At 48.0% G+C, this 27,495-nt stretch overlaps 3 protein-coding genes across 5 annotated transcripts; 2 read left to right on the forward strand and 1 right to left on the reverse strand.

Moving 5' to 3' along the window:
- Positions 1–286: 286 nt before the first annotated feature.
- On the reverse strand, positions 287–5,383 carry znf414 (zinc finger protein 414). Its single transcript, XM_048989574.1, is given in 8 exon segments — positions 287–1,030; positions 1,216–1,368; positions 2,483–2,534; positions 2,536–3,091; positions 3,315–3,420; positions 4,215–4,322; positions 4,578–4,710; positions 5,171–5,383. Coding segments are annotated over 8 exon segments (1,185 nt in total). The 5' UTR covers positions 5,174–5,383; the 3' UTR covers positions 287–956.
- A 1,064-nt stretch (positions 5,384–6,447) lies between these two features.
- Positions 6,448–11,865, forward strand: LOC125716814 (MOB kinase activator 3A-like). The gene is made up of 4 exons (XM_048989576.1): positions 6,448–6,698; positions 8,687–9,150; positions 9,784–9,986; positions 10,857–11,865. The coding sequence occupies exons 2-4, from the start codon at positions 8,706–8,708 to the stop codon at positions 10,884–10,886; spliced, it is 678 nt and encodes a 225-aa protein (XP_048845533.1). The 5' UTR covers positions 6,448–6,698; positions 8,687–8,705; the 3' UTR covers positions 10,887–11,865.
- Positions 11,866–15,085: 3,220 nt separating this feature from the next.
- LOC125716614 (MAP kinase-interacting serine/threonine-protein kinase 2-like) lies at positions 15,086–25,938 on the forward strand. Of its 3 annotated transcripts, XM_048989096.1 has the most exons (14): positions 15,094–15,384; positions 15,929–16,122; positions 16,758–16,848; positions 17,145–17,246; positions 17,392–17,489; positions 19,014–19,093; positions 19,276–19,349; positions 19,455–19,559; positions 19,644–19,699; positions 19,788–19,883; positions 22,367–22,561; positions 22,646–22,810; positions 22,927–22,967; positions 23,058–25,938. In XM_048989096.1, exons 2-14 carry the CDS (start codon positions 16,072–16,074, stop codon positions 23,329–23,331), a joined length of 1,428 nt encoding a protein of 475 aa, XP_048845053.1. In that variant the 5' UTR covers positions 15,094–15,384; positions 15,929–16,071; the 3' UTR covers positions 23,332–25,938. The 3 variants fall into 3 exon arrangements, with proteins under 3 accessions (XP_048845054.1, XP_048845052.1, XP_048845053.1); XM_048989095.1 differs by having other exon boundaries at positions 15,091–15,384; positions 19,455–19,699; XM_048989097.1 differs by lacking the exon at positions 16,758–16,848 and having other exon boundaries at positions 15,086–15,384; positions 19,455–19,699.
- Positions 25,939–27,495: the final 1,557 nt, after the last annotated feature.

The raw sequence follows: 27,495 nt of genomic DNA on the forward strand, positions 1-27,495 counted from the left end.
AGGAAAGTTCCCCCCCCCCGTCGTCGTCGTTTCGGCCCAGCCGACGGCTTGTTTCTTATCCTGCTCAAGCCATAAATACAGATTTTTAACTGATACATTCAGACACAACTGGTGACTAACAGCGCATCTTCTACCTCGAAGTCGCTTTTAAAATAGTATAATTACGTTTGACTTCTAAAATTCTAAACCACGTTTGCAATGTGATCGCGATTGACGTCTTCCGGTACCGGCGCTGTTCTATATACAAACACCACAAAATAAACCAATCACTTACAAAAAAAGACTCTTCTCATTTATTGTCTGCATTTATTTTCTCATTTGCATACTCCTAAATTTAATTTCCAAAACCACAAATTGTACAAAAGACATCTCAGGTAATACAAATATGCCTGTATATGCCACACTGTATGCGACTCTAAGCAAGTACATTGAATAGCAACAAAAAAAAAACCAAAACATATTTTTGGTAAGAAAACGAAGGGCATTACTGCATGGATCTGCCATCTACACTGATGTTAGTTTCACTAAGAGCCGAATTATTATTAAAAACAAACAATCGATGGCCCTAGATTGGCTACAGTCATGTGACTAGGCAGGCTTAAGACACCAGTGGGCAAAACTCAAAAAAAAAAAAACAGACACTTCCTAAACAGTCCAGACAGGTCATGCTCTGTTTACAGTCCGTACTTAAAAAAAAAAAAAAAAAAAAAAAACATCCTACAAAACATGTAATGGAGACAGAGTTCGGTTCCGAGCAGCTTTTACTTGCTGAAACTGAAGAGTTAAATGCTGATTGGACTGCAGCACAGCAGAAGGTAGGTCAGGGAGAGTATTAGGGCACTCTCTCTCTCTCTCTCTCTCTCTAACACACACACACACACACACACACACACACACACACACACACACACACACACACACACACACACACACACCCCAGCAGTGAGATCATACTGTCAGAGCTGAGTATAGACAGAAGGCTCCCCATCTGATGAACTTTTGGGCTGGAATGGTGGGACCACTCTGAAGTCTGAAACAAAACATTTCCAAAATTACACTGATAAATTAGAAAACCACCGAATTACTACTGGATTATACCAAAAAGTTAGAAAACTATCGGATTACAGCGAAAAGTTCAACAGTATCTACCAGTCCTTCATAAACGGACAGAGGCACTCGGCTGTCACGAGACCTGACACGGGAAGCTGCACTTACCCACATCGCCCTGCAGGCGGCCGGAGGGCCCCTTGTGGTGGCCCTCGATGTGGGCGGTCATCTCCTGGCGGGTTGGGGTGGAGTGGCTGCACTGCAGGCACCTGTAGCGCCCCCTAGTGTGCTCCCAGAGAATGCGACTGCTGAAAGACTGGCCTGAGTAAGGGGAAGGGGGGAGAATAGGTTGGGGGGGGGGGGGGGGGGGGGGGGGGAATATAAAAGGCACCATCAAGGAACTGTCGTCCAGCCAAACCCAGGATACCACGGTGTCCACGGTCCATTCTGGAACGTCAGATAAAATTAATGAGAGCGAATCTAAGAATGGATCCACGACCCCAGTGGGGGAGGGGAAATGAGGTCATGCAATCACGAGCACAAATCAGGCAAGGTTGCCACTCGGCATCGACTGTAACATCAGCCCGAATCATCTGAAAAGCCATTAGTTTACAAAACTACCGCCGGACTGGTAAGCTAATCACAACACGGTAAGGAGTATTCCCAATGGACGCCGGTATGTGAACTGAAAGGGTTAGTTCTGAGGGTCCAGGTCGACACTAGACCAGGGCTCACATAATAGCTGCTTCTGAGATTAGTACATATTAAAGCAGAGAGCAAGGGCAGGAGCGGATCAGAACCACCGTGATCCAGTCTGGCTGCTATCGGGCTATGCGAGACAGCCAGTCCAAAGCCACATCACACGGCCTGCACCTCTCACAGCCAGACAGCCGCTACTGCCGCGGAGGGGGGCGGAGTTACAGAATGGAGAACAGAGGGTAGGGTTACCGCCGCTGGGCCCTTATTAGTGCGTGGTGGGGGATGGAGGGGGTGGAGTCTGTAAAGGTACTAAACTCTGCGACGCAGAGTGTGGGGGATGGAAGATCAATTTGAGGGCTCAGAGAGAGACAGCGCCCCCTGGGGGTGAAGGCGATACTCTACTGGAAGCAGAGGAGACAGGCTGGGAGGGTCCTGTGCTGAATCTGGCTATGCGTGTGCGGGCTGTGGTCTCCGTGCCTCACCTGGATTTCACCTGTATTTATACTCTGACTGCTGGAAGGACTGTCCGTTCTGTGCAAAAGGGGTCCGGGCGCGTCTGGCAGGACAGTGCACACGACAAAACACACAGTTCACTCAACATTGGGAACGGCCAGGCCGAAGAACGCATCCCACCTCAGTAATCAGGTGGGAGCGACACCAGGCGAGAATCGCGGGCAGATCAGGACTTACGAGCCACGTCATGCGGCCTTAAGACCAACACATGACACTCATTCACCTTGGTTCTTCCTCCACACTGCGTTGGATCCCGGGGAAGCCGGGGGGGGCGAGGGGTCCGGGGGGGGCCGGACCGGCGGTGCGGAGAAGCCGCTGCTGCTGCTGAAGCTGGTGCTGTCCGTAGCTGGGGGGCGGAGACGACTGCATGGGGGTCTGGTAGCCAGGGAAAGGCATGGGAGTGGTGTCCTGCTGGGGCTGCCCGGGGATAATCAGGGACTGCTGGGAGAAAGGTGGGGGCTCCAGGAGAGGGAAGGCGCCCGGGGCAGGAGCCAGGGGGCCGTCCGGGGGCAGACTGCCAATGGGGACCGTGAGGAGCGGGGCTGCTGTCGCAGCAGAACCAGGCATGGAGTCCCTGGGGGTCGCCGGCGGTCCCGGATCCACCTGCATGTCTTCCATGCCACCCTGGTTGGCGTCAGGAGGCTCGGGGGCCCCCGCAGACAGCAGCGCGGCATCGGGGCCGGCTTCCGTGTTGTCGGCCATGTCCAGCGGGGCGGAGGGCAGAGCCCCTTCCTCGGCTTTGATCACCTTGTTCTTGGCCACCTTGGCGCAGGTGTGCAGGTGCTTCAGAAGAGCCTGATAGGAGCGAAGCTTCGCTCTGCAGCTCTCGCACCTGGATGGGGAGCGCAGGTGGCGAGCGGGTTAACCTGCACCTCAAAATACGCAAAGAATGCATCTGCTGCAGGCACTATTACGAAAACATACAATGGCAAAACACAGATTAGGGAAAAATGCTAACATTCTGTGTGTTTGAACATACAGCCATAAAACCCAAACTTTACCCTTGTGAAAACACCTGAAGTCTTTTGGGGTGCTGCCCCCTACTGGCCACTTACAGGAAGTAGTGGTTGGGCTTGTAGTGGCACCTCATGTGCTCCATGAGCTGCTGCATGTTGGGGAAAACGCCGCTGCAGCCCACCGACGAGCACTGGAATGCTTTTCCTGGGCAGAGAGGAGCACAGAGCTGCACTGCTCACGTTCCCATCCCCGCCACGCATCCTTGCACGCGTTCATCTGCCATTTTGGAGTGAATTCACAGTAGAGAGCACCAGAGAAATGCCACAGTGTTCTCTATTTTTGTCCACCATTTATTTAAAAATGTATTTTTCATGGTATCTTTCTGCCCTGTGAATAAAGCTCAAGATGAATGTGCAGTAGATTAACTTTCTGTTATCAAGACTTACTCCCTTTTACCCAGAGGCCTCTGCCCACTAAGTCAGTGAGGCACACAACTTCTATACTATGTACTAGAATATATGCACAGCTCACGATATCGATATCCCTATTGCCACTGTTCTTTTGTTATTGTAATCTTTTTAAATCTTAGTAAAACTAATGTTTGTTTATGCCGTTTAACTTATCTCCACGAATGATCTCCCTCTACGTCGCTTTGGAAAAATAAATTACCTCACCGAACGATAATCTTAATCAAAATTAAGGTTATTGTTTGCTGCAGAGGCAGCAGTGCAAGATACAACACAAGCTAATGTTTTCCTCTCCCGTAAAAATCTTGATCGATTTTATTTTTCAGCAATAAAACTTTAGACAAAAATCCATCTGTTAAACCCGAAGTAACAAACACAGCAACACTAATCTGTACACGAAAAATGTATTTAAATTATTCTTTATAGCATGGACCGCGGAAGGCACGCGGAGAAGGGGGAGGGGCCGAATCACATATACTTGTCTTTTTGCTTCTGTGAGACTCACGATAAGAGAAAAATGTTTATTCCCACCTGGAAGAGACTCTGTTGGGATTTGGTGACTCTCCGTGTGGCTGGTCAGTTTCTGCAAGTCGGTAAATGTCCGCTTGCAGCCGTAGAAGGAACACGGCAAAACGCTTCCTGCAGACACGCACGCAAACCTTCAATGAAAAAGCCACGAGCTCCTAGCACTGTCTACAGTTATGGTACTATCTATATCTTTCTTTTACTCCTTGGTTGAGCTAATGCCCAAATTATCTATTAGTATGTTATAATCTTAACCTGCATTAGCGTTTTTTATGTACCTGCGTATGCATGTGAAAAGATTTAGTGGAAGCATGCATACATGTTGATATTGTATATATTTCGATAATAAAGCAGGGGACTCGGCCGTACCTTCCATGGCTGAGGCGGGCGCTGGTATCGCCGCCGATGGGTCATGCTCAGCTACCCCGGCGGACATCTCTGGCTCATGACTGTCAGCCGCCAGGTAGGATGAGGTGAAGGAGAGCAGCCTCTCGAGTTCAGACTATCTAGAAAACATTGCGCCGTTTACCGGACACTGCATCTCCAAAATGCCCACTTACTGGCATTTATATGCCACATATCGGGAAATGCACATGAATTAATGAGCGCGTAGTATAGCTGTTGGTTTAGGAAGTATCCGAAGTATGCCGTATCCGAAAGGTGGTCGGTTCGAGTCCCACGGAGGCCTCGCTGGTCTATTCAAGAGCGATCCGCTAATTGCACGGAGAGCTGTGCTCTTCCAGACAAAGGCCAGTCTCTGAAGCGAGAGGCATGGCTGCTTACCGTGCATGAAAACACAGGATTTAATGCCAGGGATAAGCCACAGTCAAATCTGAAGCAACACCGTTTATTGTAATATATATTTCTCATTGACTATTCGATTCCAAGTAGGATTGTGCCCGCATGGTAGTTACTGACCGAAATTAGCCTCATCGTAATACGACAAAGAACTATTTGCTTACCATAAAATGTTTATAACAGAGACTTTAAGCCAGGATCGGTATTCGCCAATGCATGTGTGGGCAGAGAATAAAACGAGTGCAAGACAAAAGTAAAACTAAAAAAACGAAAGAAAGCGCAGCCGTGCCGCAGTCAGACTGCTTTCCTCTGCTTGGCCGTTTGGTATCGCGAGAGGAGCGGAGGGGATGAGAGACGGCGCCCCTTCACCCAGCCGCCCCTTCGAAGGACACCGCCCCCTGCGCCCTAAGCAATCCGCCGGGCGGCGCCACTTCTGGGAGTAAACACATTTACAACGTGATTTTTTTTAACCCTGCTTCTGCTGTTGACCGCCGTGGGTATTACCGCTCATTCAGTGTCCGTCGATTTCGTATGAGACGTCAGTGTGTTTTACTCATGTCTATTGAGTATTTCCTGTTTCGCAATAAAATGAAAATTCACTTATTGGTTAATTAAACTTATCAGCATTTCATTAATTTATTGCTTAGCAGCTGAGCGAATATATGAAAAATCATATTATTTCGCTGGTTTATATGTAAAACGAGAAAAAAATATGTAGGCCTAGTATATAATGTAATATGAAATGTGGTATCTTTTTATTATTAAAGTCTTGCACATTTCTTAAAAGATCTATAAGCTACCTTGTAAATTGTATACATTTAGCATCTATAGTTAAGCAGGCTTATGATCTAGTAGCCAGTTGATGCAAGACGGATTGCGGTATATAATAGGTGCATACGCTTATAAAATAAGGCTTTTCAACCTTGCAATTTCAATTCCCTTGACGCTGAGGTTTGTATTATAGCTGTTATAAACAGCCCACAATAAAAAATGTAAGTGAAGAAGTGTGGCTTGGTTTAACTAATTAGGATAAGTTTTTAGACGGCGGAGATGAGCCATATGTAGTTATGGATGGGACAGAGGGGTAGGGATGCGTGGATCGATACTAAAATATCGATTCTTTCGATCTGAGTGTTTTCATTTTGAGAATTGATTCTCAAAAAAAACTGTCGCTGTTTTTTTTTCCATGGAGGACATGTAGGCCTACTAAGCTACTAGTGGGCAGGATCGCCGATAAGGGGGAGAAATAAGAACGGGTCCAAACACTTGGAGAACCCCTCCACAAGCATCGGTATCGGTATCGGCGATACCAGCCTTTCGAAGTGAAATCGGATCGAAAAGAAAACGAAGGAAAATGGTATCTCCCATCCCTGGGTACAGACTACTGGGTATAGACTAAGGCAGAAATGTGTCTTTAAGGCTCCGGGCTCTACAGACTGCTACGTTTGGGGCGGAGCCTGCATTCTCACTGCGCTACATTAACTCACAGTCAGTGCGTGGGAATAAAGTATCGCGAGTTATAAAGTACTGCACACGTATAAGTCTGCCAAAGTTTTACGGTGTGTGTCGTTTTTTCAGAGATATAGAAAAAATACAAGGCTGATCTTCTAAGGAGCGAATCCAACGCACGGAGGAGCCGGACTGGAGTAGCGGGACGGGAGCGCGGCTAAGCTAACAGGCTTAGCTTCAGAGGTATGTGAGTGCGACCAAGTAACAAGCAATGACTTGATCGGGCGATTGGCTGGCCGCCTGCGTTACATGTCATATTTTAGTTCTACTTCTTAGGAGAACCTGAAGTTTCGCCATTGAAAACATACATTATAGGCGTTTTACGGACGAGCGAGATGCTTTGCCATGAGAAATTCCCGTCGTGCCTTTTAATTTCGCATCACAGCGCCAATAGATGGAAATGGACAAAATTAAAAGCCAGGAAAGCGTTTCTCTTTCGGTTCCTGTATGACGACAACCAGTAAATCAATGAAAGATTCATAGGAAACTGTAATTTGAACTTTTGCGAAGTAAACTCCGGGAATGCGTAATCGGATCGTGTTTCGGTCAGGAGATGGGCGCTGGATATTCTGCTTTTTTCCTGGGGGGTTTAGCACGGTGTATTTTGTCTTGGGTTTTTTTTTTTTTTTGCTGCTTCCCCTGATAAACCGGTCATCTGTTGCTGTTCATGACCGAAGTGATGAACAGCAGCAGCATCGAGGCTCCTTGTGAATCAGACTGGCTTTCGCGGTGTTTCTCCAGTATCCTGTGCAGAAAATTATTTAAAAATGAAGTTGGATCAGTGTTAACAGCCGATGACGCATCGCTGGAGTTTGTGCGATCTTAGTATAATTAGGCGTTTTAAACATCCCGTAGCGCCGTTGAAGATCATATGTACAAACTTGATTCAAATAAGGGACTTTCCATAGTGAGTTTTTTTTTGCATACCCTTTAGCTACTAGTAAATGAACAAAGTTTCTTTTTAAACGGTTGTATTTGGCACTCCAGACCGATAAGTCTAAATAAAACGTTACTGTATTAACAACCTTGGAGCGCGAATCAACGATGCGTTACATGGTCGCATCCTCGCGTTTTCTAGATGCTTCTCATGGTTGTTATGGCGAGGCAAATTATTTATAAAAATGTTATGGTATTCTGCGTAAGCATTTGGCATCTTGGTTAAAGATCTGTGTACTGCAAAACTGTTAGTGCTTAATTCGGTAGAGAAAGGCAGGGCGCCGTGGCTAAGGATTTTGTTTGGTAACATAAATCCTATCCAGTTGGTGACGTGATTTTGCGTTTTTAATAATATTGTACCTTTTAATTGGCTACATTGATATATTCTCCTAGGAAATGGATGAATTTAAAATGCTTTTTTTTCTGGATAAAGCATCATCCTATCCATGAAAAAATACAATATTAAACTAATGGAGAAGACGAGCTGTAATACAAAATACGAACGTGTCCTACGAATGTATCTACCCCATTTAGTCCCTTTCAGCAAAATCACCAAGGTAAGAGTGGCTGTAACTTAGAGCTTCATTGGACACCATTTTCCAACAAGACTGCATTCTGCCATTAAACACTTATTCTTGACTCTCCACCTAGCTGACTGACTTGCTGCAGCAACACGTCATCGTCTGTGAACAATTATACAACCTGTAATTGCAGCTCGATACATGAAAATAACAGAGTGCAATTAAAAAGGCTTCCCTTCTGAATCTGAAACCGAGCCACATCCCAGCTTAACAACAAAAGGACTTTTCACGATATGACTTGTAACGCTGAGCTAATGGAAAGTAATTAATGCACCTTTTGATTCAGCGATGCCCCTGAAATCATCGGCGGCGATCAAACAAAGTGTTGCTGTTTCCCACTTATAAAGCTAAAACTTCATATCTTATAATTATTCTCTTTGTCTGGTTTGTTTTATGACATCTTTCTTGGTATAGCAATGCACTTGCTGCATTTCAAGCGCGTGCCTGGTAAAATAGCCCAGTTTAACCAACCTGGAGTGCCAGGAGTCTCCCACGGGGTTTGCAGTGTATTATGGGATTGCCTCTGGTGGTCCATCACACCGCAGCTGGAAACATAGTAACGTGAAGTAGAGTTGTCTTTGGCAGGGTTAAGGATTGTTTAATTGCGGTCGCTAACCTGTTAAAATTTAATGTAGCGTTTTGCATTTGCTGCAGGTCCTGTACGCACTTCTGCATGTATCCTAAGGAGACAGTGCTAATCATGTCTCTGGGGCTAAAGCAAGTCTTCAACAAGGACAGGACGTTCCGGCCGAAGAGGAAGTTCGAGCCGGGAACCCAGCGGTTCGAGCTGCACAAGAAGGCGCAGGCGTCGCTGAATGCTGGGCTAGACCTGCGGCAGGCGGTCCAGCTGCCGCACAGTGAGGACCTGCACGACTGGGTGGCCGTGCACGTGGTGGACTTCTTCAACCGCATCAACCTCATTTATGGCACCATCAGCGACTCGTGCACGGACCAGTCCTGCCCTGTCATGTCCGGGGGTGCCAAGTACGAGTACCGCTGGCAGGACGAGCATCGCTACAAGAAGCCCACCGCCCTGTCAGCGCCCCGGTACATGAGCCTGCTCATGGACTGGATCGAGATGCAGATCAACAACGAAAACATCTTCCCCACCAATGTCGGTAAGGCGGTCACCATGGTTATAGCGTGGAATGGGAACATCTTTTCATGCATGTCAGTGGTGCGGGAGGAACCTGCATTTTCAGATTCCCATCGGGAAGTATTTACGGCGGGAATTGAGAAGTATTCATGAATCCCTCTATACATGTTAATACGGTAAAGCATCATCGGTCAGTTTAGCGGGCCGTCTTTACCATGCAGTTTACGATCAATGCGGAAGATCGAGGAATTTAAGGAGCAGCTATAATTAGGATTTCTGTACCTGCGGGACAGACAAACTGCTCTGACGTGGCTCGGGGCGACGGCTCTTTGTCTGTGAGTGCCTTAGCCCAAGTTCCACCCATAAATCAGCCATATAAAGAGGTCTTCAGAGAAGCAACTCGCTGTGTGAGAGTAGAGCAGTTCTGGTAAAGCATAGGAAAATCCAGCTTTCTTCATCGGCAGTATCCCAGGGTTATTCCAGGGTCATGGTCACATGACTAGGGGATTATCCAGGAGTGCTTTTACTGTCACATGAATGCCGGGTAAGGAAGTGAAAGGCGCGGTTTGGCTTTTATGGCCGCGATTCTCCGGAGACGGTGCCCCTCGCGTGCTGTAACCTGCCCAGCCTCATTGCTCCCTCTTTCCCTTCCAAGGTACGCCCTTCCCCAAGACCTTCATGCAGGTAGCCAAGAAGATCCTGTCGCGCCTGTTCCGCGTCTTTGTCCACGTCTACATCCACCACTTCGACTGCGTCAGCCAGATGGGCGCCGAGGCTCATGTCAACACGTGCTACAAGCACTTCTACTACTTCGTCACTGAGTTCAACCTCATCGACCACAAAGAGCTGGAGCCATTGGTGAGGGGGGCGGGGCCTGTGCTGTCATCTCCCATTGGGGGCCTGCTAGCCAGCTTGAGGTCCTTATCAGCTCTCCCTTTGTATAGGCAGGGGAGAGGCCTGGGGGCAAACATCCAACCCTGTTATTTAAACTGGTCGCTGAAGGACCTCCCAGCTTAGCTGGCTGTCTGTGCAGACATGAGGGCCAGGAGATGTTACCCGCAGCCTGGAACGTTACGACACCACAGTGTAGCTGCTGACATGCATTTCTGTACGTCTCTGTTAATGTGGGGTGTTTAGATTAGGATATCTATACATCTCCCTTATGAAATATCTGCATTACAGTCAATATAGGTCCCTGTAGCCTTGACTGTATTCGTCAGACATGCATTTTTTTTTTTCTTCAAACCAGGTGTCCGTTTTCCTTGTCAGATGGTGGAAGAACTTCGCTAACCAGCCTCATTAAAAATTAACCTCGCCAAGGCAGATAATTATCTCTGTGAAAACGACACCGATGTTGGTTAAATGTGTGGAAAATCATTTCGGGGTGTCGTATTAGCCATCAGCAGCGTGATTAAGCAAAACGTGTGGGATAGTAGACTAAAACAGTATAAAGAAGAGCATGACTGTCCGTCTGCGCAGACCGCGGTTAGCGCAGAGCGGCCTTAGACAGATGACGAGCGTCAGAGCATGGAGTTTCTCCCACGTCGGATGGCAGCTTAACAGCTGACCTTTGACCTGTTTGCTCTCATGGGATTGGATAGATTTGGGGGTGGATCGTTCGTTTTTTTTTCCCTGTGATAGGTCCATGTGGGCCAGTGTGCCTGCTGTGTGGGCTACCAGACAGCGTTCTCCTCCTAACTGGAGCTGCTCCTCTTCTCCCTCTCACAGAAAGAGATGACTTCGCGGGTGTGTCACTGAAGGATGGCCTGGCCTGCATTACCCCGGGGGAACCACAAGGGGGCAAAACCTGTAGGGGACCAAAGACGAAAAGGCACCGAGAGTCTATTTTTATAAACATACATTTCCTTATGTACAAATAACATGTAATTTTATCAAAGTCAGTGTATTTACTTGAGGAGCTCAGAAAGTTTTAAGTAATTTTTTGTTTTAAAAATAAATGTCTTTTGTCAAGATTTTTCCCTATCAGAAGTTGAAGCTATTGTTTATCCAAAAATATGCACCTTCCGTGTAAGACGTATGTATGTAATATGTACATACTGGAGGTAAGCACATCTTTTACCATGGAAACACTACTTCTGACGTTTGTCTGTACTGTGAGGCACGATACCAAATTTGTCATTTCAGTTCGTAGACTAAGGGGCGTCTGCAAGCCGGAAATGCGGACCCTGAATGCTGCTGCGCTGTTAAAGTTTATCGCCCCCCCCTTTGTTATTGTTATTGTGTCTTAATCCTACCTGCTTTGCTCATTCCAAAACAGAGCTCAAGGTCATTAGTAACAGTTAATATCAAATATGCTTATATGTTCAATAAAGCTATTTCAGGACATAAGCTCAAGTCTGGTCCGTTTAATCATCTGGTCTACAAAGAGAAGGGCCCAGATTATGTCAAGCTTTTTCTTGGGTTATGTTCATTGCCTGTCGAATTAACAAGTATCCGAAAAAGGGGGGGGGGCATACTTCAAAAGCAAATACACTTACACGAAATTTAATTTACAATACTTAAAATCTTTCTTCACTGACCTTTAATCCTTGGATGGCTGGTACGTTTCTTTAATCCTTAACTGACGTCATTGTGGTGACGGGTTTCTGATTTTTTTTTTTTTTTTTAATATTTCTATGACACAGATTGTCAAAGGAAATCTTTTTGTAATATAACGAATGTTGTACATTTTGAGTTGTCCAATTCTTTTTCTTTTAATAAACGTGCTTTAAAAATATATCTAGAGTTTGTTATTGTGCCAGAAGTCCACTAGGTGTCGCCGGCGATTAATGGAAAACGTTCAATTAGCAGCCCGTAGTGTTACGTAAAGCCGTATGGTCCGAGACAGGACCATGTACCGCTGTAATGCACGGGCTCATTCAGTCTGCTAAAACTGGGCCCTAACACCTTGTTTAATGAAGTTGTAAACCTGGAGTTGTCACCTGTCGGACATTTTACGGGATCGTGCTCGTTTGAAGCAATACGAGACCCCATATTTTCGTGTCGATCGAAATAGTTTTCAAGCGATGGCAATAACATTCTTATCTTCGGGGACCCGCCAATAACGTTCATATTGTCGGAGACCCACCCTACCCAGTCGACAACTATACCATTGTAGATTAAAATGGGGGGGGTTCTGACCACAATGACTCCCCCCTGTGTGATAAAAAAAACTTTCATTGTTGTAAATTATTCACCAAACAATTGTACGTGTATTTTTTATTAGGTAATTTAATATACTTACAAAACGCTTTATTTAGTCAATCTGTGGAATCCTGCAAATCCACAAACGTGTAAACATGGTCGCGGTGCTTTCAAGGTCATTTAATGGATGCATTTTAATTAAATGTAAGGCACTGCTCTTTTATTTAACGTACTTTCGTCTGTATTAATATGAGTATGCAATAACTCGTAAGTGGACGGCATTGTTTTCACCGCACCCCCCCCCCCCCTCCATTTTTCGTGCAACTCGTGTTCACTCTGTACAAGAACCAGCCGGTTCTAGATTAAGTAAGCCGGATAGGTCATAAGACAAATGTGTTATGATGGGTGGGACACAGATTTCAGCCAACTGCAAACGAGAAAGTAGGGGTGAGCTACGTGAACCTACTGCGCGTTTCTACTCTCGTGAACAGAATGTTTCCAGGGGGGGGCGGATCTCCTTCGAGAATCGCGATGCAGTAGTGCATCCGGGCCAGTGCACGCAGAAGCGCTGCATCCGGGACGTGCAGCCTGGGGCCGGCTCCCAGTTCCTGGCACGCCGTGCCCTTAGCCAGCTTTGTTTAGGTGGCCTCCCATTGGCTCACAGGACGCCTGCAACGCGTGCTACGTGATTCATTCCTCACGAGGTGTTCGTCTTATGTTTTCGAGGTAGTTCAGTGTTAATTTGAAAAGTATTCGTTCTTCTGAAATGTTGAATTATTTTGTCCTGTTTTATGTCGGATTCTAAGTTTAAACCGTTATATTATAGTGTATGATTTGCATTTATATTGTTGTATTTTTATTTATTACGTTGATTAATCAAAACTGTTTCGGTGATGAGCTATACGTAGCACTAGGCCTATATATGGATTTTAGTATACAGAGTTTAACATATTTACTGCTGGAAATAATCAAACTATTTGTGTGTGTTTTTGTTTTTAATGCGTGGAAACTGGAGTAACGTCCTTGCTGGTAGTTGAAATGAAGATAAGGAGGTGTGGTCGGGACCATACCTCGGAGGGCATTTTCTGTTAACTTATCGCTTGTGTTGTTCTAAACGGCAAACATTGGCGGGCACAGTCTGCTCCGGTGAAGATATAGCCCTGAAAATGCTCGGCGAAAAGAAAACGAGATACTCCTTCAGAGTACGATAAGAGCCATTCCTAAGCAGCAGAGATGCATCGCTCCTGAAACCTAACGCCGCCACCGCCCCGCTACTGAGAACCCATTTCGAGGAAAGCATGCGACCTCGATGAAGAGTAAATCACGGCCGCATGAGCGCTGAACCCGATACTCGGGACACTGCACGGTCTGCTGGACTCACTTTTGTCTCAGGAGCCTTGCAGACAGCCTTGACAATCAAGGACTCCCTGATCACAATATCAGAGAAGCAACAGCTAAATTTATCTCACTTTATGTTCCCTAGTTCAGCACCCTCCCAATAATTCTTGTCCTGTGTAAGAGGAGATTAGCTTATCAGAAACTGTTTAATTAATGAGCATTTTATATGAATTCCTTAATGTAAACGATCAAGTTTGAATTTTTTTTTTCTAGCAGCTACGGTCAGCCACAGCACTACAGCTACCAGCCCCTCTGAGCCACATTCCTTGTTTTTCTCAAAAAGGAGAAATTGTATCATGTGGTGAGATATATCGGCCAGAATTTGCGTAATGTTTGTGTACGCTTTAAGAGGTCTGTACAAGGGCCAGTATACACAGTGAAGAAGCCAGAGCGTCACAAGACGTTCCTCTCCCCAAACGCACCTCTTCTGAAAAACGGCATGTACAGATCCACATTGCCAATAAATACTAGGCCAGTATTCCAGCAGCGACGTGATATAAGCGAACGGAGTTGCGGTCTGCGTCTGAATGGAAACGGATGGTCCGCCCTCCCTTGGAACACTGACTAAATTCATGCCGTTGTAGTTGACTTGATTATGGCAGTAATTGCATCATCTGGTCTGCTACGCTTTGGTATGGATTACATATTTTCTCTGTAAATTGTGTTACTATCTATACTTAAAAAATTACTAAAGATGTTAAATGACCTGACTGGAAAAATTTTGTTTTGTTTTTTTGGTTCTGAACCTCGAACACGTAATTTATTTCATGCATTTCAGCTTTGCCCCGTTTTTTTATTTCAAAAAGATTTTAAAGAATAAAAGCTGTATGTATGTATTATTAAAAATGTATCATTATATCGTGGGTTTTCCCTAGTTCGGTTGGAGACCGAAAAATTATGATGCAATTCTTTCAATTTTCACATCAGCAGATTGAGTGACGTCATCTAAAAAAAAAAACTGTCCACGCCCACCAAGTAAATATCATTTGTAGACTGGAATTACATGCATCCCTCCACTCATCTGACAAAGGCTTATCCGGCGGTGGAATAACATGTAACGCTAGAAGCCATTCTTATCTATACAATCGGACGATCCTGTTTCTATTCATTGCATACAACCTGTGGCATTTTTTTTCTCCGATTATGTGTCCCAGATATGCAGAATGCTGACAAAAAATGCTCTGTTCTCGCATCTTTCCCCCAGTTCTGTCCTGTCAAGGCACAATTACAGTTCCACACGCCCCGCACGTTTCACTGAAACAGATACTTCAGTCTCAGCTTTTTTACCGACTCCAGTTGCGAAACAAACAAAGCAGTCCGCCTTCCCGTCTTACGTCAGCGATCGAGCGTCACTTATGGTGCCATCTGATAAAAGTGCACGTACACTGTGCATTGGTCGACTGAACTGTTTAACTAGCAGTGGGATTAACGGTTAATGTAATAATCAAAAGAACACCTTATACTTATTCGTAGGGTCAAACGTGCCTTAAAGTATATGGCGGTAGATTACTGTTTTGAGACAGTTTATTGTGTGGGGGCGGGGTTAACCGCATAGAAGTGGGCAGGGACAGACCCCGGAGGTTATATAAAAGCTTTACGGCGACGCTCAAGCAGCGTCTATTACAGCACAAGTGAGGATTGAATTTGCTCGCTGACTGGGCGGTGGGTGGAAGAGATCGGCGTTAAGGCTGGAGTTACACGGACAGCAAACGGGGTAAGGAGGCGACGCTGGCTGTGAGCTTTAGCCTGAAGGGCCGGGAAATGAAGCTGCCCGAAGCGGCGGCGGAGCGCGGATGCGCTGGAAGCTTCGGCAATGCGACAAATGCTAGGACAAAGTGGATTCGGATAGACGTGCTTTTGATGCGTGTAATATGGACGCAGGTCGAGCGCTATCGAGCCTGTTACTAATATTAACTTATGATTGCAAATCCTGAACGTGGTCATCTAATATTTAACATGGATACAAGTTGCTTTAAGATGAAAATCGTTTGGGTTGGATGTCACGAGTGGCTAAGCAGAAACAAAGTAACTTGCTTTACCTTTCAAAGCTGGTTATCTAGCATTTGGTTCTTAACTATAACCAGGAATTTGGGGGGGTTGCACATCTTTTGCTTTATCAGCATGTATTATTGCTTAATGGTGGAGGATAGGAATAGAAACTCGTAAGACAGATTTTCTTGGAGTATTTTGTTCGCATTTCCCGTGGCATAAAAATGGAAGGAGATGAATTAACTGAGATCTTGACGCGTGTTTCGTAGGAGTCCCGTTTAAAAGCCCGATTCGCCGTCAGGACGTTGGTTTCAGGCCCCATCTCTCCGTCGTCTTTCTGAGTTCCGGAGTGAGGGCACCTTCCGTCATCCGCATCCCGACGAAGCTGATCTAACCAAAAACCGACGACAAAATGGTGCAGAATAAGATCAACGAAGTCACCGGATTTCACCGCTCGTTTAAGGTAAGGCGCCCGAGCACCGTGAGCCGAACAGCCGTCTCCTCCCAATACGTCCACTAGAAGTGATCTATGGTCTGAGTATCAGTGGACGCTGCATTTGTGCCTGTATGACAGGCATAACCCATTGGTTTAGTTAATGCGGCAGTTCTGCTGTATAACATGCATTTTGTGGCTAACCGGTCGGGTGATCAGGGAATCTCCGTCAGTGCTGTGCCGTTCCAGCCTTAATGTACAGCCTAGGATTAGTATATAACCCACGGCAGCTCTTCCTGTCCTCAGTTAGCAGAGCTGAAATGAATCGTCAGGCTATCAAACTAAAATATTCACGTGACAGGTTAACTGTTGCTGTTACTGTCTCTTGCCGTTTATGTATTGCAACGGTGTATGTAGATGTAGTCTGTCTGTCTGTCTATGCTCTTTGGTGTCTGTAGCTGGAATTCACTAGCAGCATAACTGGGAAGGTCGATGTTGGAATTAAGTGTCCCTGGAATGCTGCGGAATTAGTTTTAAGCGCACTTGTACTTCTGTTAGCTAGTATGATTAATCTGGAAGTTATGTGTTATTATTAAGCCGAAGGGTAAATTGCTTCCGGCGCGAAATCTTTCCGCTTCGTTAACGTGCAGCTCCTCTCCGTTAAGGGTCAGAATCCCTTCGAGTCGGACGACTTCACCAAAACAGGCTCCCATCTCCATGAATCCGCCTTCAATTTCGATTGTCCCCCTAGACCCGGTAAGCTTTGGCACACTGTCGGCGTGCAGTTAACCATATGTGACCCTTTTTGTCCACTGGGGGGAGTGTTACGGTGGTGGGATCTTTGTCAAAGTTCATTCGGGACTAGCAGATGTGTAGTGTAAAGGCTGTGTGTGTCCGGGGAGGGGGGAGCCACCCCTATTTCCGTGATGAGTGTAATCCAAGCAAGACTGTGGCTCGGGCAGGTCTCTGCAGTGACCTCCTTTGTAACCCGTGGCTTTATATAGCCGGACACATTCGCTCACGTGCCTGTCATTCCTGTCATCTGTCCCTAGACATGCCAACCAGCCAGCCCATCGACATCCCCGATGCCAAGAGGCGCAACAAGAAGAAGAAGCGGTGTCGGGCCACGGACAGCTTCTCCGGGCGCTTCGAAGGCGAGTCTACCGCTCGGCTGGAAAACCACTGCTTGATAGACCAACCCTGCTGGTTGTTGGTTTAAATCCCTGCCCTACATTAACCTCTGTAAATGTGATAGACGAAAATGTTTAATTTAACTAAATGTAATGTCCCCCCCCCCAGATGTGTACAGGCTGCAAGAGGAGCTGCTTGGGGAGGGAGCTTATGCTCGTGTTCAGACCTGCGTCAACCTGATTACCAACAAGGAGTATGCTGTCAAGGTAAGCTATACCTCCTGTGATCATGCAAGAGGTGGGTCCATCCCACCCACTCCAGATACACATGTGTCAGTTTAAACTTGTGACCGCTGTGGTGCTGCTAAGTTTTCATATGACTTTCAGTGAAATTGATCCCCTGCCTCAGGCATGGAAGGGGGGGGGGGGTGGTATTGAGCACAGTCGTGTGCCACATGCAGACTGTCTCATTTAGCCACTCGCGTAGCTTGCAGGGATGCCATCCTGGTGGTTTTCAAGTGCTTGTTTGTTTTGAATGTTTTACTGCTTAATGTACCCGAATCCTGAGGGGACTGAGGTCCTTTGTTGCTCAGCTGTCAGTTGTAAATATGCGCTGCAAGCTCAGCACGGGGGTGGGAGGACTGTTTGTCAGTCGCCTCAGCGAGGTAACCAATCAGGAGTGAGGGGTGGCGGCTTCCAGCCCTTTTCTTGTCAGTCATTCGTCTGGAGGGCCTTTGGCGGAACAGTATGTTCTGACAACTTCGCCAAAGTGCAAAACAAGAGCGGGGAGGGGTTGGGTCAAGAGTGTAGGTATTTTCACGTCCAAATCTATGTTAATCATATATCATATCCAATCAATCTAAACAGTTAGTTTTCGGCAAGTGTCCTGTTTGTTTCTGAGGGTTACTTTAAGATGTACTTACAAAGCCTCAATCCACAGTCTGTTTACGTCAGAATTTGCGGAAATAAGTAGCCTGGTGTTGACAAGTCTGATTGTGTTTTGAATCTCACTCCAGACTTTTTTTTTTTTTTAATTTCTTTTGGATAGACATTAAATTTCCACCTTTTGCTGTCAGACCTCTGCTACTTAAAGGGGAAGCGCACATCTGCTTTAGTCCGTTAGCGGGAAGCTTTGGACTGTGAGCCTGGGGGGTAGTTCCTGAGTGGTAGGGGGAGGCATTTGGGTGTTGGCTCAGGGTCGGTTCTTTGGTTCGTTGGGGAAGGGGGTGGGGTTGGGGTCGGATCCCTGCGCAGATGTTTGTGTGTCTGCCAATCCCCCCTCCCAGGCGAAAGTGAGTGGAGCAGTCAGTCCGTTGCCCCGTCTGGGCCCCCCTATTTATCGCATTGGAGTGATTTATGGTCCCATGGTAAAAATGTGCCGTGCCCCTCGCCGGCAGCTCTTTCTATCTCCGGTCACGCGGTGCCATAAACCATAGACCTGATGTACCTCTGATTAAATCCCCTCCTCCACCCACATTTAGACTGGATAATGACCTCATTGCAGCATCGGGGCTTCCAGGGCAATCAGACCAGTGTCTGCTTGCATCTTCTGTTTGGTTTGAGAGAAGCTTCTTTCACAGCCTAGGGGGTGAGTGGCTGCTTAATCCCAGGAGGTAGCTGGCATGGGAACAGCTTAGCCAGCCCTTGTCTTTACGAAGCACGTCTGGCCCAAGCCTGTCTCCTTAAGAAGGGAGCGGAGCAGGAAATGGGCGTGTCTATTAGGTTGTGGGACGACTGATGTCTGATTGGAGCAGGCAATTCATAGTGGGCGTGGCCTGTGTGTCCTTGCAGATCATCGAGAAGAGGCCCGGCCACAGCCGAAGCCGCGTCTTCAGGGAGGTGGAGATGCTCTACCAGTGTCAGGGACACAGGTAACCACCCTAAGCCTAACCCTAAACCTAGCCTAAACCTAACCCTAACCCTAAACCTAACCCTAACCCGAACGGCGCTCCACAGGCCTGTGTACCCCCTGTGCTGGCAGCCGATCCCTTAATGTTGCTGTAGGTTTAGGAGCTAATTTGGTCTCCCCCCCCCCCCCCTGTTCCTGCTGCAGAAACATCTTGGAGCTGGTCGAGTTCTTTGAGGAAGAGGACAAATTTTACCTGGTGTTTGAGAAGCTCAGGGGAGGTGGGTGTGTCACGCCTGCGTTAGCGAGTTTCTGTATATTTTGGCCGGATTGACGCTTGTTGTCGGTTCTGATGGGCTGTCATTACCCCCCCCCCCCCCCCTCAGGCTCGGTTCTGACCCACATTCACAAGAGGCGGCACATTAGTGAGCACGAGGCCAGCGTGGTGGTGCAGGACATCGCCAGTGCGCTCGACTTCCTGCACAACAAAGGTAGGATCAGCTCACGACTGGGGGGACCGGAAGTAAAAACGTCTCCCATCCGCCCCCCCCTGACGACTTGCCATGTCCCCCCAGGAATGGCTCACCGAGACCTGAAGCCCGAGAACATCCTATGTGAGCACAGCGACAGGGTGAGAGCCTGCTTCCCACCCGCTGGTAAATTGGTCTCCTGTAGGGGGCGCTGGTCATTTAGTAGTGTCCTCTTTGGGACTTTTGCAGGTCTCGCCTGTGAAGATATGCGATTTCGACCTGGGCAGTGGGATCAAGCTGAACAGTGATAGCTCCCCGATCTCCACCCCCGAGCTCCTCACGCCGGTGAGTGAGCACCCGCCAGACCGGGGGGCCCGAGCCTGTCAGGCTGCATCCGGCTCGGAGGTCACGGGCAGGCAGTGTTTCCCGGGGAATCCCATCATGCCGCTCTGTTTGTTCTCCTGTTTTATCTAAAGCTGTAAGAACCATGGTTCTTTCGCAGCCTGATATTTTCTTTCTCTGGCTATCTGAGAAGCTGAGGAGAGTCGGGCGGAGGGGGGGGGGTGGATTTCGTGAGCTTAACCCCCCCTGCCACACACCCCGGCACAGGCTAAATTTTCAGCCATGAATCCCATTGACTGTCTCTGCTGGGATCGCTAAATCAGAGATGGTTTGGCCTTAATATGTGCCGTGGGGGTTTTTTGCTTAGCAACCGATGCCCCCCCCTCGCCATTCTGCCTCCTACATGCTGCTGCTGTTTTTAAAGCTCTGCTGGGTGAGTTATTAGTGACTTGGTGCTGTGGGGTAAGGCTCTGGGCCTACGCCACAGTTTAACACCTGGTTTGGGTTCGATGCCAATATCTTCATCCCAGTGAGTGAGCAACAGCGGGTACAAGCCTGGGGTCGCCGGGGGGCTCACAGTGCCCGTGAGATGCCCCACGTCTCCCTGCCCACCTTCCTTCTCATTTCGCACGAGTGCATCTCGGCTTCCCTCCCCCGCCTTTGTTGCTGCAAAAACTTATCAGCAGCTTGGCAGAGAGCCGTCCCCCCACCTAGCAACTGCGTGCTGATTGGCTGTCTGGTGGGAGGGCGATGAGGGGGCGTGGCCGGAGTCTCTTGTGGTTGGGTTCTTTATATCAAGACCTTGAAGTGAAAGGGAAGGTTGTGTGCTCTGTTCTAGGTCTTCTACGATCTTCAGACGTAAAGTTCACGGCAACCAGTGTAGCTGATCACACACCATTCAGTTTCATCAGCCTGGGGGACTGTAATACTGGGTTGTATGGGGAGTCTGTTTCCCCTTTAAGTTTGTGTGTGATTTGGGGTGGGTGGGGGTCTGGTGCTTCTGAGGAGTGTCGCTTTCTGAGAAACTAAGCCGTGCCTGAAAGTGTCACAAAGCGGGGGGGGGGCTGTGGGCTTGCAGCTGCTGCGGTTCGCCTCCTCATGTGAGTCATCGTGGCCTCGACCAACCAGGAAAACCCCAGCTGCCAGGACTCTGAGCAGGCAGTCGGCCCGACTGACGCAAGCCGCAGTCTGCCTTGCAGCCGAGTGCAGGATGTGCATCCCCTCCCAGATCGCCGCGCTGGCTTATGTAACAGGATTGCAGCATGCGCCCCCCTCCCCCCTCCCCCCTCCCCATTTTCATTTTGCATTGAAGCCATTTTCAGTGCCGCCTTTGTAAAGATCAGAGGTGGACATTTCAGGCCCAGAAAGTCCTAATCCAGACCGTGATTTAGCTTCAACCAATCAGTGGAGCATAGAGTCGCAGCTATAGAGTATTCCACTGGTCGGCGGAAACAAAAACCATGAAATTTCCACCTCTGGCAAAGGTTAATCCTTATGCGCAAAAGTGGTTATCATAGTTTAGTGATTTGACTTTCTACTGAGTTTAAATTCATCTGTTTTGTAGGTCAGACTTCTTCCTTACTCTCTGAGGCCCAGTGGGGGAGGGAAGCTTGTCTCCCGTGAACTGTAACCCTGCCACTTATTTTTCTTCGCCGTCACGCTTGTGTGGGTCTGTGGGGGGGTTGATTGTCCTCCCCGGTGTGCTGACGGTGCAGCCCCAGCCTGGCTCGGCTCGGCGTCACCGCAGCCATTGTCTGGCTGTCTGGGGATTCTTGCGCAGAGGCCCCGCTCGGTCAGCAGACAGCTGGCTTTTTTGTTGTGAGATGTGGTGCTGTTTAAACCCCCCACCCCCAGCTAATTTTAGCCCGGCATTCCCCTTTGCACTTGTGGTCAGAGTCCGTGGATTTTTATTGCTCTCGGGGCAGTTTTTGGGCTGCTTTGCCTTTGGACCCAGCCCTGTCCAGACGGCTGACTCGTGACCGCAGTGGATCTCAGCGCGCTTAGTACCTCTCCGGGCTCCAATGCCACTGGCCCACTGCTCACTGGTTCTGCAAAACTTTGCAGTTCTGGGACAGCAGTTTTTTTTTTTTTTTTTTTTTTTTTTTTAGGGGAAAGTGTCAGGGCTTTTCAGGGGATGTTATGCAGAACCAGGCTTTATTTGAACAAATAATTAAAGCAGATTTCTGTGCTACTGCTGTCTGTAGATGGGAACAACAATATGAGTGTGAGCGGCAGGGAAAGTGACTGTGGATTGGGGGGGGGCGTCTGTGTGGTTGGGGTGGATTTATCTCCCACCCCCACCTCGGTCTTGGGATTCTCATGCTCTCACTCGCACTGATGGATTGTCAGAATGTAGACCAGCCCAGCTGGAATGGAGTGAAGATCAGGCAGTGGTGGATGGGGCCAAACCAAGATGGAGGATCAGAGTTGGTGGCTAAAGCCCGTTGCTTTTGTCCTGCCCCCCCCCCCCCCCCCCCCCCCCACAGTGCGGCTCGGCGGAGTACATGGCCCCCGAGGTGGTAGAGGCCTTCAACGAGGAAGCCACCATTTACGACAAGCGCTGCGATCTCTGGAGCCTGGGGGTCATCCTCTACATCATGCTGAGTGGCTACCCCCCCTTCGTGGGGCACTGTGGCAGCAACTGTGGCTGGGATTGGGGGGAGCCCTGCCACGCCTGTCAGGTAAGGGTGCGGCCATGGCAACGGAGGTTTGGGTGGGGGTGGCATAATTCCGGAAACATGACCCTCTGCCCCCGTGTCCCACAGAACATGCTGTTTGAGAGCATCCAAGAGGGAAAGTACGAATTCCCCGAGAAGGACTGGGCCCACATCTCTTCCGGCGCCAAAGACCTCATCTCCAAACTGCTGGTGCGGGATGCCAAGAACCGGCTCAGCGCCGCCCAGGTGCTGCAGCACCCGTGGGTCCAGGGGGTGAGTTCTGTCTTGGGTTCGGGTCGGTAATTTGACTTAACAGGAAGTGCGTTAAATCATGAGACCATCTGCTCCATCTACTGGCGCTTTCTGACCTCCGTCTCTCTCCTTCCTAGTCGGGCCCCAACACCTTACCAACATCTAACTTGCTGCAGAGGTGAGTTTGAGTCCTCGTTCGACGCATCTGGAACAGAGTGACGTGTGTGGAAGTGTCATTGATAATGTCCCCTGCTGCCCTCCCCCTCAGGAACAGCAGTGCCAAGGACTTGACGGTCTTCGCGGGGAAGGCGGTGGCCATGAACCGTCAGCTGGCCGAGCAGGAGGAGATCGAGAAGGAGCAGCAGCAGCAGTCCCCCCTGGTGGTCACAGTGGGCTCCTGCTCCATGCGCCTCTCGCCGCCCTCCAACTCCAAGCTGGCCAAGAGGCGACAGCGAAGCAGCCTCCTGAAGGGGGAGCCAGTCTCGGCCTCGGAGCTCCACCAGCGTCTGGCCCCGCTGGTGATCGTGGGGGACTGCGCCTGAAGCCGTGGCCCCACCCACCCCCTCCTCCGACGAGCTCACCGCGGCCCCTCCCACCCCTCGAAGCCAGCACCCTGGACACAGCACTTAAGAGACCTGAATTTGGAGGTGGAGGGGGGTGTGAGCTTCTGGGCGCTGGGTTTTGGACTTGACAGCAAACTGTTAGCATGAGCTGAGACACCAAAGCATTAGCATTTCCTGCTGCTTCCATGTACAACAGACTGGATACACTGTGAATTTATTTCGAGATACGAAGGACGAACCATCAATAATACATTGTTAGGATTGCGAAGCACCCCATCCGCATAGGCGCACATAGGCGCACATAGGCACTGATCAGGATGTTCCGGCAGCGACCTCAGTCAGCTGGTCAGCAGCAGCACAGTGCCTGGTGACCTCTAACCTCTGACCTCTCCCGTCTCACACAGTCTGTCTAATTGCTGAATTTCTCCCCCTTCCTGGATGTGACATCCCACTCCCCCCCCCCCCCCCCCCCCCCTCCGGGTGTGTTTTTGACACGGTCTAAAGTGGGGAATGTGAACTTTGGTTAGAAGTTGCAGAACTGCCATTTTCGTGACTGGGTGTCGCCCCAGTGCTGGTCCGGCCGTCTCATAGCCGCTCGACTCTCTCGACAGTGACTGTCGCTGCTGCTCAAGCGCCTCCCTGGGCCGTTGGCTCCTGTGCTTTAGTCACAAAACTGACCCAGACCTCAGTGAAATCTCAGTAGATCAGGTATCTCCCCTCAGGGAGGGGGGGCAGGCTTAATGAGGGGCGACCATTCCGTCTCCTCCCCCTGTGAATTTAGGTCAGGTGTGTGACTGTGTCGTATTACTGGGTAGAGAAGCCTCAGCCGGCTGCTGTGTGTTCAGGCTGGTTTCTCCGAAAGCCGCTGCAGGTCAGTGACGTCCGTCAGATTGATCAGCAGATGTCCTCTATCGACTCCTTGTCTTCGCGTTTGGCTCGGTCTCCTTTCCCCTCAACGCTTTTTCCCCCAGAGTGGACGGGATAGACGAGCACAGATGAGTTTCTCATAAGCTGTTTTCAGGGACTCATACACCCCCGACCTCCAGTCCAGCCCGGGTGCCTTTTTAAAGCCTGCGGCATTTGGGTCTAGCTAACTGCTAAATTTAGCAGCAGCTTAATCAACCCCCCCCTCCTTTTTGCCATGGTGCCCGACTGTAATGTTCTTTAATCTGAGAGGTTATAGATCTTAATCTTGCAGGTAAGAGCAGGAGGTGTGTGTATTTTTGGAGGGGGTGGGGAGGGAGATCAACAGATCAGAGAACATTCCAGAATTCTTCCGCGGAATTGTAGCTGTATGGACGAGATTCTCAATGTTTACTTTAGTTTCATTTGTGGGTGACTGAAAAACCCAGAACTGTGCCACCTTGCTGTTTTATGGCTGTTTTTATTATTATAATTATTATTATTTTTACTTTTAAAACGGGTGTGCAACTGTTTGAGTGAAACACCAAATGTCTTAAAGCTTGTTTTAGAAATCGTTGACCTGTGTGTGGTGTGAGCGAGGCAGTGCGAATGTTAAAGGGGGGGATTGGGTACTTTTTATCTAAATTTATTGGTTATATATAAGTTGGAGGGGGCTGCTTTCCCTCCCCCTCCTCCTTTTTTTACTTTTATTTCTTTTTTAAGATGCATGTGGCTGTTTCCTCACAGGGTTGTAGACCAGATGACTTTGAAATCTTTGGTTCAGGTCTTAGGAGATGGTGGTCCAATAGTCAGACCTACACCTGGCTTATCGGACGAGTCCTTCCATCACCAGCTTCTCATTCTGTGTGGTGCAGATTGTACTTTTGTAACCTTTCCACAGAAATCGTTCTGGAGCGGGGAGGGCGGGGGGCATATTCATTTGTCTTACAGTAAGACTTTAATTGAGTTTCTTCCGGCATTGTTGGGGAGAGAAGCTACTTCTGCTGGAAAGGAAGGTGTGAGCTGACTTTGGTCTTTGGTTCATTGAAGACCGTTACAATATCAGTATTATTTGGAATCGTTCAGGCCCATTTTACTCTGGTACATGCTGAGCACAGCTGCAAGCATCAGATGGGTGTCGGGCTTCCTGTCTGGGGGGGGGGGGGCACCTCTTACATCTTGCCATTTTTTTTCCCAGTGTTTTGGGGTTGGGGGGGGAATACATTGAGATACTGCGGATTGTTTACTGTTCTAATATGCAAAGGAGCACATTATACTTGTAATTCAATCAAGTGAATCTTAAGAGTACTGGAAGCCTTGACTCAAACCTAAGGGAGTGTCTGCATTTTCCTTGACGTGATGAGATATGTAATATGCTCTTTATCCCACTCAAGGCTCGATCAAGGGATCATCTGAAAGCAATCCGAATGTGTTTCTGCTTTTAAAAGGGACGCGTGGTGTAAGGCCCGTATGGTTGCTGTGTGTTTATCACAACATGTCGAGTCTCTGGCTGTTCCCCCCCACCCTCCCCAGGGGTGAAAATTGGAAATGTTACATTTTCAAAATAAAGCACTTTAACGTGACTGGTGGGTCACTCAAAGCAAAATTTCTGAAGACCGTCGTTTCCCCAGAATTTTGTATTGTATTTTTTGAGAACTTAAATAAAATGCTTTGAACCACAAAGTTGTCTGTCCTGTTGTTCCTTGTGCCTAATGCTATACAGGAATGTGTTTTCAGACTCTGTTGTAAAGACCAATAGACTTAACAGCAGAGTTTCTGGAATACACAAACTAGTTCTATCCATACAACTTCACTTAGTTTAAATAACCTGCTTAAAGGTTTTTCTCCACGTTACTTATAGGGCTTCAGACTTCCGGCTGAGAAACTTCTCGAGTTCTTTTTGAAATACTTCCAGGTCTATTTCAGCCCCCGCTGCTCTTACTGCTGTAAAGCTGATACTTGCATAATGTAAACGTGACTGTTCTCGATCAAACGTAAACAAACGTGTACTTTCTAGTCTGATGCAACCAGAAGTAACGGCTGCAGTGCCGCGGCTCCGCCCCCCTCCTCCTCCTGCTACGTATGTCCTTGGGGCGTGTGATAAGCCGGGAATTTACCCCAGACGTCAGAGGATACAGCAATGTAGCGTTTCCTCACGTACAAAACCTGCTGAGAAACGTTTTTATCAAGCCCACAATGTTACCTGTATTAAAACAACGGTAGAAGATCGCAAGAGTCGAGGAGTGTAGGAGCCAACGATAAAACTCCAAGGGAAACTGCAGAAACATGCCGGTATAATTTTGCAGACAGCCGTGGAAATTATTTCATCAGACCATCAAAAGCATCACTCTCCACCTTTCCACCCGTGCCCCCACACGACGCACTATAACAAAATCCGGGCCACCCAGCGCACTTCACAAACTGCACATACATTTGCTGGGCCGATAGCGCCACCTCATGGTGACCACTTCCTTTCATACGGTATTTATATATGTATTCCTATGCACAAATTATGTTTATTAGACCAGCCACAATACAAAATATGAATATCATCGTGGGACATATAACAATAAAATGCTATAATTTGTCAATAGCGGGTAACTCATATAGTTTATAAAAACTTGTTGAATTTTCTTCCTTCGTCAATATGAATACGCAACTTCACGTCATACTACAGGACAGTTCCTTGCGTGTCGCTCAAAAATGCCACACTTGCTCCCTCTAGTGGTTGAGCTCTTTTTTTCCCCAAAAAAATACAGACACGTTGCCTGACTATTCATGAATACTGTCAGGAAAGGGTGACACTGCTGTTTTAATTTAATTGTTTGTCCGTCAGTAAATGTCAAACTTATATATAAGTTTAGGCTCATCTTGATTTTCTATGGCACAGGAAGCATTGGTGGTGGAAGATCACTCAAAAAGGACACTTGTTTGTATATTTTAACCAAAGAAAACTATTTCCAAATGATTTCAACGCCATTTCTGTTCACCCAGAGTGTAATTTCTTGTCCACTGCTGCTTCTTTCCCTGCTCCATCGAAACCATCCTTTAAACACTGCTCACTACTATCTACGCCCACTAGAGGGCGGTGTGACTCCGTGATTTCAAGTTCAGTATGGACTCCACCGGCCGGATTACAGCTCTGCAACTGAAGAGTGAGGCCGCAGTACAACCCGTCAAGAAATGTGTTTTTTTTTTTTTTGACGGACCAATAAGAAAATATCTACTTCAGTATCCATA

This window comes from Brienomyrus brachyistius, chromosome 21 (genome assembly GCF_023856365.1).
Source record: "Brienomyrus brachyistius isolate T26 chromosome 21, BBRACH_0.4, whole genome shotgun sequence".
In the NCBI taxonomy this organism is placed as follows: Eukaryota; Metazoa; Chordata; class Actinopteri; order Osteoglossiformes; family Mormyridae; genus Brienomyrus; species Brienomyrus brachyistius.

Coding starts and splice junctions, on each gene's coding strand:
- LOC125716814 (XM_048989576.1), top strand. CDS start 8,706: ATGTATCCTAAGGAGACAGTGCTAATCATGTCTCTGGGGCTAAAGCAA. Junction 9,151..9,783: donor CATCTTCCCCACCAATGTCG/GTAAGGCGGTCA, acceptor TTCCCTTCCAAG/GTACGCCCTTCCCCAAGACC. Junction 9,987..10,856: donor ACAAAGAGCTGGAGCCATTG/GTGAGGGGGGCG, acceptor TCCCTCTCACAG/AAAGAGATGACTTCGCGGGT.
- LOC125716614 (XM_048989095.1), top strand. CDS start 16,072: ATGGTGCAGAATAAGATCAACGAAGTCACCGGATTTCACCGCTCGTTT. Junction 17,490..19,013: donor ACAAGGAGTATGCTGTCAAG/GTAAGCTATACC, acceptor GTGTCCTTGCAG/ATCATCGAGAAGAGGCCCGG. Junction 22,968..23,057: donor ACATCTAACTTGCTGCAGAG/GTGAGTTTGAGT, acceptor CCTCCCCCTCAG/GAACAGCAGTGCCAAGGACT.